The sequence below is a fragment of the Erigeron canadensis genome, chromosome 9 (genome assembly GCF_010389155.1).
Source record: "Erigeron canadensis isolate Cc75 chromosome 9, C_canadensis_v1, whole genome shotgun sequence".
Lineage (NCBI taxonomy): Eukaryota > Viridiplantae > Streptophyta > Magnoliopsida > Asterales > Asteraceae > Erigeron > Erigeron canadensis.
In genome coordinates, this window is record NC_057769.1 from 25,039,177 (window position 1) to 25,055,914 (window position 16,738).

The window sequence follows — 16,738 nt, forward strand, 5'->3', positions numbered from 1 at the left end:
CTTATATTCCCATCCCTTATATATATATATATATAAATAAAATTATATATAACATTAAAAGTATGTCTAAAAGTTTAGTAGTTTGTTTTTTGGGTAAATAAAATAAAAATAAAATTTAGTAGTTGTAAATAAAGTAATAGAACTTTTTAGTTTAGACATGGTCTTGTAGTTAGAAAATACATTTTAATATTCTCAAAAATTGCATGTAAATTAGCCGAACAAAAAATTTACTGGTCAGTGGAACAAATTAATGCAAGACAAATGACAGGGAACACACTCACTCAAAACATCAAAGATCACAAGAAGTATCATTGTATCAACTATCTAAAGATGTGGTGATGGAACCTCAATTTGTTACCACTCTTCCTCTTCGATCATTTCTTCCAAAACATTCGTTTCCTCAATTGCTCCTCCATATTTGTCTTCTTGGCGCGACTGTAATAACTTCTTTGAATCTCTTTATCAACGTAAGATTTTCTTTTTCCAATTCCATTACTTGACGGCAGAGCTTCTCTAACTTTACCATCGTTTGTTTCTCTTTGTTAGTGTCTTCATCTTCCATTGGCTTCGATTTTGACTCTTTCAGCATATCTTCATGTGTCTACATAGCCACAACTCTGGGCTCTATTTACCACTTGGATTGTGCTGCATGCTCAGAAGCCTCTATTATCATGTTGTTGCAACCAAGAACCGGCCCCCAATTTTTTTTTTTTTTTTTTTCCTTTTCTGACCGTGTCAAGTATTTGTATTTATTTGGGTATACACTGATGGCATGCAAATACCCATCACTGTTTCCTTGTGCCCAGAGGTGGTACCAGAAAAAAATCTCAGTAGGGGCAAAATTAAAAAATCCATGAAAAATAAATATAAAAGAGGTCAAAATGTAAAAAATCTATAGAAAACTTTTAAAAATCGATGAAAAATCTATATTTCAGCTAAGGATATAAAAAAATCTTTTTTGAAATCAATGTCCTTTACTACCTCAGCCAAAAGACCCTCAACAAGGTCAGCCACAACGTCTATAGCCTGGATTGATCTTTACCCGTGAAATGACTGCAAAAATGCATGATGAAGATTCTCGTAAAACATTTGATATCATATTCATTTATCTATTTTTTTTTTTTGTGTAGAATATTATTCCTGGGATAGTATTACCGTCCCTCCTAAAAAGATTATTTCATAATAAATGGGCAATAGTTGAAAGAGAAATCATCCACTGTTGCCAAATCTAATAGTCTTCCGGTTCCTACTTCAAATACTTCTCTGTAGTTGACATATTTTAATCTTCCAATTCTCTAGACACTAGTTTTGCCCAATTTGAGTCACAAACAAGTTGATAGAAGATAACTAGCATTTCCTCAACCAGAGTTGTTATTCCCTTTTAAAAACTTGTTCAAGAATGTGTGTGTGTGGTAAAACTAGTACACCACATATAGGATGAAAACATATGTTACAACCTTCCGCATAAAACTTTACAGAGAACTCCCAATTTATAAGAGAGTTCAAATGAGATTTTTACACTTCGTTTGGAATTTTTTTCCTTCTTCGATTTCCCCAAAAACATAGCCCGAATGACCCGATTGACAATCACGTATGATTAAAACTCGATCTGAAAGGTCTTCTGAGATTAAACGCATTAGATTAATTTTCTATCCAAATATATACAATATTAATGACTTAATGACTAAGCCCAGTAAAAGAGTTAGTCGATCGGTGAAACGAAAACCAATCGGCTACAATGAAGATGGAGAAGGAGCTGAGTCCTGTTAAACAATAGTTCTAAATGTTGTATTTTTGGTTTATGTGAATTTTAAAAATATGCGCACATAGTTGCATAACAAACGGATATTAGAGGACAATTAACCTCATGTATAATATGATCTCACGTTGCTCGAACCTCCATGCCGCATAAAATAAGGCCAGAAAATGTTCCTTCATAAGTTATCATCTTCAAATGAACAGGAACAAAATCATCTCGAAGTCTCAAAGTTGAATTGAATTTCCACACGACAACCTCCATCCATCCATCTTCTCTCTTTTGTGGAACCTTGTTAGAATCATGTAAATTACAATAGCTTGGGGATCTAAAATAAACGATTCCAGTTTCTTTGTTTTTCCGTTGGTATAGATCTCGTACTATCACTGGACAATGGAGCCCAAAACACTCTTTTGAAAACTTGAACACAAGATAACATGCATATTCTGTATTTGCTTGTAAAATGTGGCTTTTAATTCTGCACTTGATATGGAGTACTTGTTGTGACAGCAGCTCAACCACCTCTCGAAATCTGTATGTATATATATGATACATCATGTGATTAAATAAACCTTACTTGGAAACATCAAAATCTGCTTTTACAAATAAAAAGTTCAAACTATTTGATCCAATCAGGCAAAATTAACTCCTTTTAGAAGTTTATATATATAGGAAATAGTTTAAGGACAAGTTCAGATTAATAAATTAACATAATGAAATTAGTTCAGAAGGCAAACCTGGATCGGGCCGAGGCTTTTAAATAAATAAGCCTTATTTTTGTAGAGTTGTACAGAATCCCCTTCGCTGATAGCATAAGATACTTCTTGTCGTTCACTATACTTGGCAAGATTAACTGTTGATCCGAGGGTCAAAATAATTTGTTACAAAAACCATCATGATTATACATTCAATTTAATCATATCAATATAATACAAATGAAATTAGATAGAAAATAGAAAGGACCTCTTCAGAGTCGTTAGAGTTTTCAGATCGCTTATGCAATTCTTCATGTACTTTCTCTGTCTTCTCGATTTCTTCATGTTTCAAGACCTACACAGAATTTGTAGAACTTTTTAATTTAATGAACATGATTATGTTGCCCATACATTTGGCTTCAAATAAACTAAAAATAAAATAATCTGAAATTGGAATAACCAACGAGTACCTCAAAGCTAGAACTGTCAACTACTTCGATTCCCTTTAACTTCTCATCTATATTTTCATGTATGGCCTGCAAAATGGTTAAAAACCAATTTATATGTTTGTAATGTTGAACATGATAAAATTGTATTCTACCCTTGTAATTTAATATAAACAAATATATATATATATATATATATATATAAGGCGGTTAGGTACCTAAGCTTAGGTGTGAAACACTCACATATTATTTTTTTAATCCATAAAAATCATGGGGGCCATGTAATTTAATTAAAATTCAACAAATATTAAAGAATTAATATGTGAGGAGTTCTACAACTAAGCCACTTTTCCCTATATATATATAGTATAGAAACCCAAGAGTTTTTCAAAACTTGCATTATCAATGGCTTGAAATTCAATTCCTTCAACATATACGGTGCTACTTCCACAATAGCAACGTGAAAAGCTTTCTAGTAGAACCTCAAAATCGTTATGATCCTCACGATACAAGAACTGACATAATTCAATCATCATCCAATAATCATCTCTCCGTGTTGCAAAATGTGCGTGTAAGGTTTCATTCCCCTTTTTGTGCTTCAAATTCACATACATCCGTTTAGCTCGAGTTTTTGTGGAACTACAAAATCTAAAGATGAGATGAACCCCGTAATTGACACCAGGAGATAAAAATTGTGTTTTTATCTTGATTTGAATCATTAAATTTGAAAGGTCCTGCACCAACGCTACTTTTGGGAACCTGTAGATGGTTTAAAAAACTTTAAGTCAAAATGAAACAGATTATGTAAAAGATATTAGTAAATTTGTAATACACGTGATTTTATGAAGCATCCTTTGTTGAACACCAGACCGTGTCTATAACGAAGATTCTGCTATGAACTCCATGAAGGTGGATATTAGTGTGTCAAGATGATTCCTTGACGGTTCCCCGTAGGTAGGCCAAGCCACTTTACGCCTTGAATCGTATGTATGTGTTTTACGAGTGGATGTCACGTGATATTTGAAGGATGTAGCCCGCTCCCTTCTATGAGGGCGTAATCTTGCCAAAGTTAACTTAGAGTTTAAACCCTGTATTTAGGCTTATCAACGTACATGGTATGATTGGAATTTGTTGTCTTTGTTTACTTATCAAAATGTGGTAATGTGTATCTTATTTATCTTTTATCCGCTTAGATCTTTTCCATATATACCATAGATATCATATCTTTCTTTATACGAAAGAAAGGTTGCTTTATGGAGACCGAAAGGCCCAGCACTGCTTACGTAGTAGTCGAGGCTACGTATATGCTACCTCCGTGTGACCAAATGAGTATATCATCAAGTCTACCAATATAAGGGAAGGGGCTTCATTGCATTAGACTCTAAGCACTTATGTTTACTTCAAGCTAAAAATGTGGGCGAAAAGCGTAAAGATAGCTGTATAAGGTAAAAAGAGGGTAGGGGTAATAAGTTAGAGTGAAAGGAGTGAGGCATTTTAGGGAAGGAGACTTTCACCATGTGACGTCATGACACACCTTAAGATGTCCATCAAAAGAATGAAAATGAGACATAGAGGGACTTGTTACATACGTCACCTATTTTTGTTTGTGTTTTTTCCAACTTCAATTATAATTATAACTTATATATAGATATATATATATATATATAAATTAATTAAATGAATGTAATCAAATAAATACCACTATCAAATAATACAATTTTTAAAGCTTGTTTTATTGTTAAAAAATGATAAATGCTCAAGAACCCTTTGGTCTCATAAATGAATCTTTTCTCTTAAGCTAGCAACTCTGTTTTTATAGGGATTTGAACTTGAACATTGTTCCCATCAAGTATTTTTTTAGGAGGCAGGTGGTCACTTAGCTATTAGCTATTACTAAGATGGTTAGCTTGTTTTGTTGTTCCAAATAATTAAATTAGTTTTTTTTTACATTTTTAAAATTAGTGGTTAAAAGATAATTGAAGTGAACTCGGTACAGCTAATGCCCCTACCCCCACAATGCCTTCCCACAACGGTCGTTTTTAAAAATTAAAAAATACTCCACATTCAAAGTAATTTTTAAGTTAGAGGGGAAAAAAATAAGAGAATCATTACTCATAATTACATTTGCGAATGACTCATTTCTTGCACACGACAAATAAACACATAAAGCGCAAAAAAGATTAACCTTGATTGTGGAACAGTTCGCCATTCACGTGACCATCGCTTCTTATAACAAAATTTTCTTGCTGATATCATCTCATTTCTTTCTCCTTTTTCCCCCAGTGAAAACCACTGTTATGCAAATAATCATATGAAACCTCACTTCCATCCGTTATGTGAAAAATGTAAAGTTGAACTTGGAACATTAATTTGAGGACATTTTGTAGTATTTGAAGGTGATCATTAGGCTTAAAATAATAATGACCAAAGTTAGGCTTAAACTAATAATGACCAAAGTGAAAGAAAAACTAGAAAAAAAAAAAAAAAAAACAGAAACCAATATTCATTTGCACGAAGGTAAGCTCTCCTCCAATGCAAAGAAACATCCTCCATTCCAGCTAAAACTTAACATTCATGAAAACCGAAACTGAGCTTAAAGAAAATTACCACATAGTTCTGTTGAAGCAGAATTCCATTCTTGAACATGTCATAAAGGTCCTTGTTGTTATAGGCAGTGTAGATACCCGAGATTTTTGACATTTGAAGTATTTCATTGTAATCTTTTGGCAATTTGGTTTTCCATATTTGGAAGTCCTCCTGTTATAAAATAGACATGTATCTAGCAAATTCTTTTCATATGTGAGAATATTATATTGCCGACCAACAAATAACATCCAAAATTAAAAGATAGTACAATGTATACAATACTGATTCTAACCTCTATTTTAATCCTAGAAATGCGATTTATCTAAATTTGTATTCTTTAACTCTTGAGCCCTGACTTAGGTGGTATGCATAATAGTATAATATATAGGATTAACTCATTTGATAGAGGTTTTCACTTTGTAAGGAAAATACCAAAAACGCGTTTGGCATTATGATATAATTGGAATCTTTTGGCACGCATGGAGTATTTCATGAGTAGAATAAATTTGTCATTAAAATATATAGTTTAGTTGCCTTTTAAAATAAAACATTTCCTTTGAAGGAACGATTAATATTTTCAAGAATTGGGATTTAAATATTTTCCATAAGTTCATTTTAGTGTAATCTAATGACAACCTTTAACGTACATAAAAAGTTACATATGTATTGACTATTAAATTCAAAGGTGACTTTTTATGGGTTGTAATGTAATCATTGAAAAACTAAATTTTTCATTAAAACTAGAAAACTGGTCAAAACATACTGTAATCTGAATTTAACACAATGAGAAAACACATTCTGTTAAGTTCATATCACAGTGTGTCTGAACAGTTTTTTGATTTTCACGCGTTATCAAAAACACAATATGATTTAAAATTTAACACAATGTGTTTTTAGATTATTGAACAGTAAAAACACATAAAACACAGTTAAAACACATTGTGTTAAATTTCAAATTACAGTGTTTTGATCAGTTTTCTAGTTTTCATAGAAAATTTAGTTTTCAAATAAACATTTTTATATGTAAAGTACCATTTGTTTTACGCATGTTAATTAATAACCTGTTGTTTGCAAAATCCAGAATTAACTCTTTGCCTTACAAAAACATACCTGGAATTCCAATGCTTTTTCAAGTTCTATTACCACCTCTGATGCCTTTGGCCGCATTTCAGGAACATCATTTAAGCATTTATATGCAATCGTTTGAAATGTTGTCAATGATTTGGGTACAATTTGTTCCTTTATACCCTCAAACACCATCTGATCAAGTTTTCCTTCATCAAAGCGACATTTAACCAAAGGGACTAAAGATTGAGAGTGATCTTCACACTCCTTTAGCCATGCCAATCTTCCACAGAAAATCTCAAATAAAACCACACCCAATGAATATATATCCGAATGGGGAAATACAAACAGCATCTCCTGTGGGTCGAGGTAAACCAATGTTTCATAATCATCATTGATGACATCATCGGTTTCCTTGCTATATGGAACTGTTATGGACATGTCAAAATTAGCAATTTTTGCGTTCCAATTACCATCTAGTAGAATGTTAGCACTTTTGATTCTCTGTATCACCCACTCACCCATTTTAGCGTCATCATTATGTAGAAACTCTAATCCCCTTGCAACATCGATGCAAATCTTTAGGCGTTTCATCCATGTAAGACTAGCATCATTTAAATACTTATCGAGACTCCCTTTAGACATATGCTCATAAACAACAATTCTCTCATCCATTTCTTCACAATAGCCCGCAACCTCAATGATAATCTTGTGCTTAAACTTGAAAAGAATACCAAGTTCTGACAAAAATTGATGATGTTTTTTATCATACTCGGTATCCCAACGCTTTGCAACAACAGTTGTATGTCCATCAGCATCAGCATGTGAAATTTCCCCCTTGTATGCCTTCCAGTATCTTCCACTTCCCACACAATTCATCTCGTTGAAGTTTTGTGTTGCCAATTTGATGTCTTCAACTGCAATCTTGAGATTGTCCTTGTGGTTTTCCTGTGAGTCGTCAATTCTTTAGTAAATTAAGTTCTTTAATTTATTAAACTATGTACACTTTGAGGGGTGGGGGAGCGCCTCACCACCCCTCCCCTCCCCGGTTTTTCTCCTCCTCCCCGCTTGCTCCCTAATGCTAGGAATGCATCACCACCCCCCCCCCCCCCCCCCCCCCCGGTCACAAGAGTAGGCAGCGAAACCGGCACCACGGTCCCCAATCTCCTTCCCACCCTACCGGTACCGATGGGATGGATTGGTGTTCCAATACGTACCGGACGGGTACCGGTTCCCTCCCTGGGGCACTCCGTCCAGCCTTATGGATTAATTTATTTTATGAGATGTTTGTTTTATGAAATCAAATCTTTATTGCGAACATAAATTCAAAGTATTGTTTGGAACGTAGCTGGGATCAAGAAATGGAAGAAAAGAAGAGACATTTTATAAGCATTGACTTACTTCATAGGATAACGCTCTTTCAAGTTCACTGATGACGATTTCCATTGTTGGACGCTTTGCTCGAGTTTCTTCTACACATTGATATGCTATTCTTGAAAATATGTCCAAGGAATCTTGATTGAGTCCTCTGTTTATCAAAAAGATATTTCCGTATGCTTGCTTTATGTTAGGATCTAACATTTCGTTTAATCTCCCCTCATTAAACAGTCGTCGTGCAACAGATGGAATCCCATTGTCGTTGCCACCATAGAAAAATTTATCATATGCAAGCCTCCCACACATTATTTCAAATAGTACTATTCCAAAAGAGTATATATCTGATTCTTTCTTCAACTTACCCGTCTCCTTATACTCTGGGTCCATATACACTTCTGTGCCAGCTAAATGATTAGTCTTAAAGGTGCTGCTTATTTGATTCATAGGGTGTAGTTTTGACAACCCGAAGTCAGCAATCTTCGCATTCCAACTGTTGTCCAATAGAATGTTCGCGCTCTTTATATCTCGGTGTACAATGGTTGGTTTGTTCTTTGTCTTAGTATGGAGATAATTCAATCCACGAGCAATATCAAGGCATATATGTATACGTTGACCCCATGTCAGGTTGATGTAGTTAGTTGTGCTTTCCAAATAATCATCTAGGCTTCCATTTGAGACAAGCTCGTAAACAAGGATCATATGAGGATCTTCATCGCAAAAGCCAAGAAGAGAGATTACGTTTTGATGTTTACAATTAGTAAGTATTTCGATTTCTGCATAGAATCCTTTTTTTCCTTTTGCATCTAGGATGCGTTTAATAGCTACAACGCTACGCTTTTTTGGCCACACATCTCTGTCCTCCTCTTTTATATACAAAGAATTTCTACTATCATAATGATCAAGCTCCGCTCGGTACACCATACCATATCCGCCCGACCCAATAATGTATGTTTCCGCAAAATTCCTAGTCGCCAACATTATTTCACTAAGTTGGATCTTCAGATGTTCCAAGTTTTTTCCCTGCAACATTACATGTTAAGAAATAGGTTGTAAGCCGAGAATACCAATAAATTTGTCCGTCAATTATAATCCCAGCATACATTAGTTTTAGAATTAAAAACAAAAAAAGGCAGGTTCACTGCCATAAAGAATTGTAAAAAAAAGGTAATTAGTAGCTTCAAGAAAGAACCAGACCAGGCCAAGAGATAGGAGCTTGAGCTGCTCAGTCAATACCCCGTGTTCTTCTTTCACCAGTCAATTATTTAATCGCTATCAAATAGGTTAAACTTACATAGGCTAAATCACTATTTGATTTTTTTTTTTTTGAACTTTGGACTGTTTGGCTTTTTATCCATTAAATGCTATCTGTTAACACAATCTAGTTAAATTTATTGTCTGGGTAAATCTCTATTTAAACTACCATTCTACCCGCACAATGCGCCGACGGTGTAGTGGTAATGACGATTGGCGGTGGTAACGGCGGCCGTGGGGGTGTTGTTCATGGTGGGTGCAACTGTGTAAGTAATTTGTGTAAATGTAATTGATGTAAAGTAATAATAGATATAATTTAGAAAATAAGTGATTAATTGTTTAAATTAATTTATAAAGGGTGAAATGGTAATTTTTCATCTAACATTTTTATGAGAGAGAAAGTGATAATTATTATAAAATAGTATAGATAAAATTATTTTTGCTAATAACACCTTTAAAATATGTCAATAACATGTATAAGAAAACGATATTTTAAGGGGTGTTAGTATCTTGAAATATAACAAACTTTGTACGAATGTTTATAGTGTGAAATAACTAAAGTTGTGTTCATTGTATGCAATTATATTTAAAGTATATATGTAAAAATGCATACGTGTCAACCATATATAGCTGTTACTTGTTAGTTTTTGATTGGGGATACATTTTTTTTTACATACAATACACATAATTAAAGGTGATTACATACAATGAACACAACTTTAATTATTTCACACTATAGACATTCATTCAAAGTTTATTACATTTCAGGATATTTATCCCTATTTTAAGTTCACCCATGAATTATAAATTTATAACACCTTTAAATTAGTAGATTGTTATTTGTTTTATGTGTTAAATTAAAAAATTGTTTAGAAAAAATAATGAACTAACATTAAATTGCTTTTTTTATCTGATAAATTTGATTTTATAAACTTTGAAAACTTTCCTAAAGAGCTATAAAAACTCAACATTCTTTTTCTTACTTTTATACGCGGTGAAATGTTCATTTGAAACTAAATTTTTTGTGAAAACTAGAAAACTGCCAAAACACACTGTGATCTGAGTTTAACCCAATGTGTTTTAATTGTGTTTTTATAGAACACAATGTGTTTTTATTGTGTAATTTAAAATACGTTGTGTTAAGTTTTAAATCACAGTGTGTTTTTTATAGCGTTGTAAATCAGAAATTGTTCAAACACACTGTGATATAAACTTAACATAATGTGTTTTTGTAAAACATACTAAAAACACGTTGTGTTAAATAAGATCACAGTGTGTTTTAGTCAGTTTTCTGGTTTTCACGAAAATTTTAGTTTTCAAATGATCAAAACCCTTTATTCGCGGCTCTTTCTTACACAAGAACAAAAATAGTTAATGAGTTTATCAGTCAAATTTTGTTTTATACGTGACAGTATGTTGAAAAAACAAAAGCTAGAAAGAAAGTAATTACCTTCCAGTAGTCGATGGGTGTACCTACTTTATCTGCCTCCAGTGCGCTTTCCTTCAACAATGAGACTAATATATCAGTAAAATACAATGTTTTAAAATAAACATGATTCGATTAGAAACATGATTCGATTCGAGTGATAAAACATCTCAGATGGTCTTGTGGAACATGTAAGAGCATTAAACAGAATGTCATTGATTTCAGGTTCCAAAAACAACATGATTGTAGTATAATGGGATTATAAATTCGGCTCATGTTATGCACAAATTTGACTGATGTGATACACACGAATCTAAGTGAGAGGTTAGTGAAAAATTAGGCACAACTCACAAATTTGGTTAATGAATGTATATTTATAATGAGAGTATTTAAACCTTTAACCCTCTGGTGTTTAATGTGTGCACCGTTAGTCCTTATAGTTCCACTCACCTAATGGAACACCCTATAGGCCTATATTATGTCTTTAAGAGTAAATCCGCCCATTGTATAGTATGTCTTTAAGAGTAAATCTGCCCATTATATATTACTAGACGTACATGATGATTTCAGTTATTATTAATTATAATATTCGAAATGATAGATTAGTGACGGTCACATTAAAGTGGTTCTAACATTCTCCCAATTGACCGAGCGATCATTTATCTATGAGTATTCAATAAGTCCGGTCGGGATAATACTCGTTTATCTATGAGGTTCCTTAACAACATCCCACGACATGGTATTATAAATGACAATGTATTCACCTATCACGGTGGACGTTGTAGTTAGTTTCTGTTTATGACTCCGTCAAAAGATAGGTCTGCTAGCTTATCATAGAAGTACATCCAGAAGTAGATTTTTTATCGGAATTTGAACATCCTACTACTTCTAAGTTGTCACTTCTTCTATAAGTTGATGTGTAGGCTTGGGTCTTTTATAGATATCGTAGAACCTTTTTCTAAGCCGTTTTCCAGTGTGCTAATCCGAGATTAGATAAATAACTCCCAAGCATACTGGAGTACGGACTCGTAGATAATGCTCCCAACTACTTATGAGTAAGGTATCATCCTCATTTGCTCTTGTTTTAGTTTCAATGCTCAGACTTTGGAAACAATCACATACATTTCCATTTATCACTAGAGCTATAATGGGTGGTACTGCATGCTATAACATTCTAAGATGTGTTTAATATAAGCCTTTTGAGAAATACCTAGAACATCATTACGTCTGTCCCGGCGTATTTTGATACCTATGACATAAGAGGCATCACCGAGATCTTTCTTATCAAAATTCTGTGAAAGTAAACGCGTCCACTCAGGCAACATATCGAAGTTGTTACTTGCAAGTAGAGTATCATCCACGTGCAAAAGAAGTATTGTAAATTTACTCCTACTAATCTTGAGATAGGTGCATTGATCCACTTGATTCTTTAGGAAGTCATGTCCTCTTATGACTTCATCAAACTTAATGTACCATTTTAGTGATACTTTTTTCAACCCATATATGGACTTATTGAACTTGCAGACCATGTGCTCTTTACCTTCCGGAAAAATTTTTTCAGGACTCCACAAGTATACGTCTTATTGCAAGTTTCCATTCAGGAAAGTGGTCTTGACAGCCATGTGATGTAATCTCTAAATCATAATGAGCTACGAATGCCATGACGATCCTTAACGAATGGAAAGTGGTCTTGACATCCATCTCATCTAACTCTAAATCATAATGAGCTATGAATGTCATGACGATCCTTAAGGAATTTTTATGAGAGAAAAGGTCTATTGATAATCGATTTCTTCCTTTTGAGTAAAGCCCTCGCAACTAGTTTTGGCCTTATAGCATTCAACGCTTCCATTCGGGTCTAATTTGGTTTTGAAGATCCATTTACAACCTAAAGGTTTGGATTCTTAAACAAAGCCAACCAAGTCCCAAACGTCATTATGCTACATGGTATTAAACTCTTAAACCATGGCTTCATTTCACTAAGTGTCCTCATCGCTTTTAATGGCTTCTTTATAAGGGATAAATCAGTAAGATTTGTAATGTACTCAATTTCAGATAAAGAAGTTATGAAATAATCAAAATTTATGGCCCTGCGTGACGTAGATGATCCCCTGAGTTGATTTTGAGGTTCAATTTGGAAGATGCTTTAGCATTAGTAGTGTCCTGATTACGAGAAATTTTTTTTTAATTAGGAGAATGTGGATCAATGATATTAGGAGCAGCGTTGGGTACAAAGGAGTTATCGGGGAAGTAATAATAATCGACGAGTGGTTCTCCCCGCTCCTTGTACCTCTTACAAATCTAAGTTATCATTTGTCGTGCTCCCACTTATCTCATAAATCTCAAGAAACGTGGCATACTACGTGTCAATAATGCTAGTAATGGTGGGAAAAACCATAAATCATGATTACCGACAAAGGAACATGTAAGATTTTTTAGGATCCAATTTCTCTAAGTTCGGGTTATAGACTTATGCTTTGGCAGGACAACCTCATACTTTCATATATTTTAGACTCAATTTCTACCTGTTCAGATCTAATGAGGAGTTTTAGGGACAGATTTTGATGAAACCTTTAATGAGTTTATCGGTAATTCGTGTAGGAGATGAGCTAAAGTTCGTGATGATGTAAGCGCGAAGATGTCATAAACTCGTGCTGATGTAAACACGAGTTTATCATAAGCTTGTGATGACGTAAACACAAGTTTGTCATAAGCTTGTGATGACGTAAGCACGAGTTTGTTCTAAGTTCGTGATGACGTAAGCACGAACTTGTACATGTGCTAATTTAATCTTCGCGAAAATCATCAAAATCGAACCGAATCATGACTGATCATTTATAACGAGGCTCTGATACCACATGTTGGGATAAATATGATTCGATTTGAGTGATAAAACACTGGAATCGTCTGGTGAGCATTAAGCATGATCGATATTGATTTCAGGTTCTCAAAACAATAAGATTGTAGTATAATGGGATGATAAATTCAGCTGTTGTTTATGCATGAATTTAACTGAGGTGATACACATGAATTTAAGTGAGGTTAGTGGAAAGTTAGTCACAACTCACAAATTAAGGTTAATGACTCTCTATTTATAATAAAAATATTTACAATCCATTGGTGTTTAATGTGTGCACCGTTAGTCCTCATAGTTTCAATCATTAAATGGGAAACCTTATAGTATGTCTTTAAGAGTAAATACGTCCATTATATATTTACTAGACATAGGGATTTCAGTTATTGTCAATTATCATATTAGGAATGATAGATAATCAGTGACGGTTACATTAATATGGTTCCAACGTAGACTTTTATATACGGATGAAAGGTAGAAGAGAATAAACAAAGGATAATCTTACATGTTTAATCTGATGCTCCATGGCTTTCTGAAGCTTTTTGATAACTTGAATTATATCTAAACGTTGTTCTCGCTGCTTTTTCAAACAGCAATATGCTGTTTCTGAGAAAATATGTAATGATTGCGAGTCCATCTGTTGTCTTAGATGAGGATCGATCATTTTCTCCAATGTTTTCTCCTCGTAATGGTGTCTTGCCAAATCAGCAAAATACCATTGATTATAATTCTGAATAGATGCTTTCTGCCCAAACAAGATTTCAAACAAAACCACCCCAAACGAGAAAACGTCTGACTTGAAACTTATGCCCCCTGTCTTCTCAAATGCTGGATCCTTGTACTCTAATGCACCTCTATAGTTACTTATTCGTGCAAGTGGCACATTTGATGCGACAAAAATGGAGCAATCAAAACCAAATAATATGGGTTCCCATCTATCATCTAATAATATTCTGGAACTTTTGATGTTACCATGTATAACACATATATAACTAAAATGTTGATGAATGTATCGTATTGCCTGTGCAATACTAAGACATATCCACAATCTTTGGATCCAGCTGAGGGTTTGGCTACTTAAATGTTTATCTAAAGTTCCATTGGCCTCATTCTTGGTGATGATCATTTTAATCTTAACCTCTTCATTCTCCATTTCCCTAAGAATGCCAACAATAGAAATTATATTTCTATACTTTGACAACAAAGGGACCATTACATCAGGCATACTACTCGCATTTCCTTCTGTAATAGTGTACTTAAGAACATGTACCAGTACATTGATAAGCTCCACTTCTTCATTCTCTTCTGATTTCAAACATTGCACTTTGTAAACCTTTGAAGTACTAGTTTCTACTATCAGAATTTCAGCTGCGAAATCGTTGGTGGCCAATTCTATATCTTTGAATGTGAATGCTATGGGTTTAGGCTTTTCAAAGTTTTTAGCCCACATTGATAATGTTTGTATCTGTAATGTGAGAATGAGTGGGACAAAATATTTAGTAAACATAAACTACTATACCAAACTAGACATGTACAATAGTGCACACACATATTAAGATGTGAATGCTATGAAGTGCTGCAATCAAAATTCTAAATCCCAATAATGCAAAGTTAGGCTAGAGGGAGTACCGTCGGGTAGGTCTTGGGTATTGTGGCATTGTGGGTACACGGCCACCACCTAGTCTGGTATCAATTTCCGGGTAGTATTTCAACTAGATTAGCCGAGAGAGAAGGAAGGATGAGCGTGATGATGATGAGTAAGGGTCTAATTTTGACCGTTTGACACTAAAAAAGAAAGAACTTTTTATTTTTAAATTTTTAAAACCCTTTTTTCAATTCACTATAAATATAATACACCTATACATTTTTAAATCACAAACCATTTTTCATACAAAATAATCACAACCCATCTTGTATTTTCTCATAAAGTTAGAAAAAAAAAAGTAACAGAGGAACTCAGGTACTTAAGGAGTTACGGCGTACGAGTGTTTGGGATTATGATTGTAAATAGATTTTGCGCTTAAAAACAATTTTGAAAGAACATGCCCCATCTTCACTTCCACTGCTATATCGATCAACATTCTTCATACCAACGGAGAATATCAGCTGATTAGGATAAATCTCCCTTCTTCGTTTCTTCATATCAATGGATACAAATAAGATAGCTGAACATTTGTACAACCGCTATCGCAAAGTCGACACCACTAGATTACATAGGCTGATGAAATGATTAAAGAAGTCACCCACCCACAATCGGATATTAAATAAACAATGTAATCCCCACCCATCACGATCTGATGAATGAGTTGTTCATTATATATAGAAAACAATTAGATGCATAAGAATTGAATACATATGATAATTGCAAAAAGATCGAGTAAAATGGAAGAGGAGGCCGCAACAAAGCTGATCTATTGCTCACCAAAAAAAACTCTAATGAAAAACCACCATCGACTCACTAATGATACAATATAATTAGCAATCAAAAAAAAATTCACTGTTGGTTGAATTGAGACCGGAGATCGAATTTAATGGGATAGAAAGTCGCAAATCGCCCACACCCTTTTGCCGGACTTCACCTTAATTTAGTTTTACACTGCATTCTTGAGTTTTTTTAAGAAAGGATAGGGAAAGAAAAGAAAAGGAATGATAAGAAAATTTATAGGTTTTTTGTTCAAAAGTTTTCCAGCCAAATCTGGCCTGATTTGGATGGAAAAAATTTATGTCAAGGTATAAAAATACTAATCTAACCTTCCATCTTCTTGCTGCTGCAACTACTTCATAATGATAGAGATCGGATTTCTTTTTAGGCAACTGTGAAATTGAAAAGGCAGAAGCAGAGTAGGTGGTGGAATTTTTAATGTCTTTCAAAGATAATACTTTGACAAGATAGTTGTTAATTTAATTTAATTATTACTGATGCTTGATGGCTGATGGAATCAATGATTCAATGGATAGGAGTGCTTGCGGCTTGGGAGTTCTAACAGATCATATGTGCTAATTTTAATTCCATTGTATATAAAGTGAACACATGGATCGGCGTTAATTTCTTTGTATAGTGTATGATTTTAATTAGTATATATACAGATATAATGTGGGTAGAATTGTAAAATTGTATATATTTATTTTTTCTTTTCCTATCCTTTCTATCTAACTCAGGAATGCTTTTTATAGATGATTTTTTTTTACTTTTCTTTCCCTATCTACTCTTTTCTTTTCCTTTCTTACATAATAATCTCAAGAATGTAATGTTAGTTTCCTTAATTTTTGTATATATATATA

The 16,738-nt window shown here is 33.7% G+C and overlaps 1 protein-coding gene across 1 annotated transcript; it reads right to left on the reverse strand.

The window, feature by feature from the left end:
• Window positions 1-1,882: 1,882 nt before the first annotated feature.
• On the reverse strand, window positions 1,883-14,906 carry LOC122583402. The gene is made up of 8 exons (XM_043755808.1): window positions 13,962-14,906; window positions 10,627-10,677; window positions 7,950-8,945; window positions 6,594-7,496; window positions 5,505-5,654; window positions 2,922-2,987; window positions 2,720-2,806; window positions 1,883-2,047 (listed from the first exon to the last, which is right to left on the reverse strand). The coding sequence occupies exons 1-8, from the start codon at window positions 14,904-14,906 to the stop codon at window positions 1,883-1,885; spliced, it is 3,363 nt and encodes a 1,120-aa protein (XP_043611743.1).
• Between the last annotated feature and the right edge of the window lie 1,832 nt (window positions 14,907-16,738).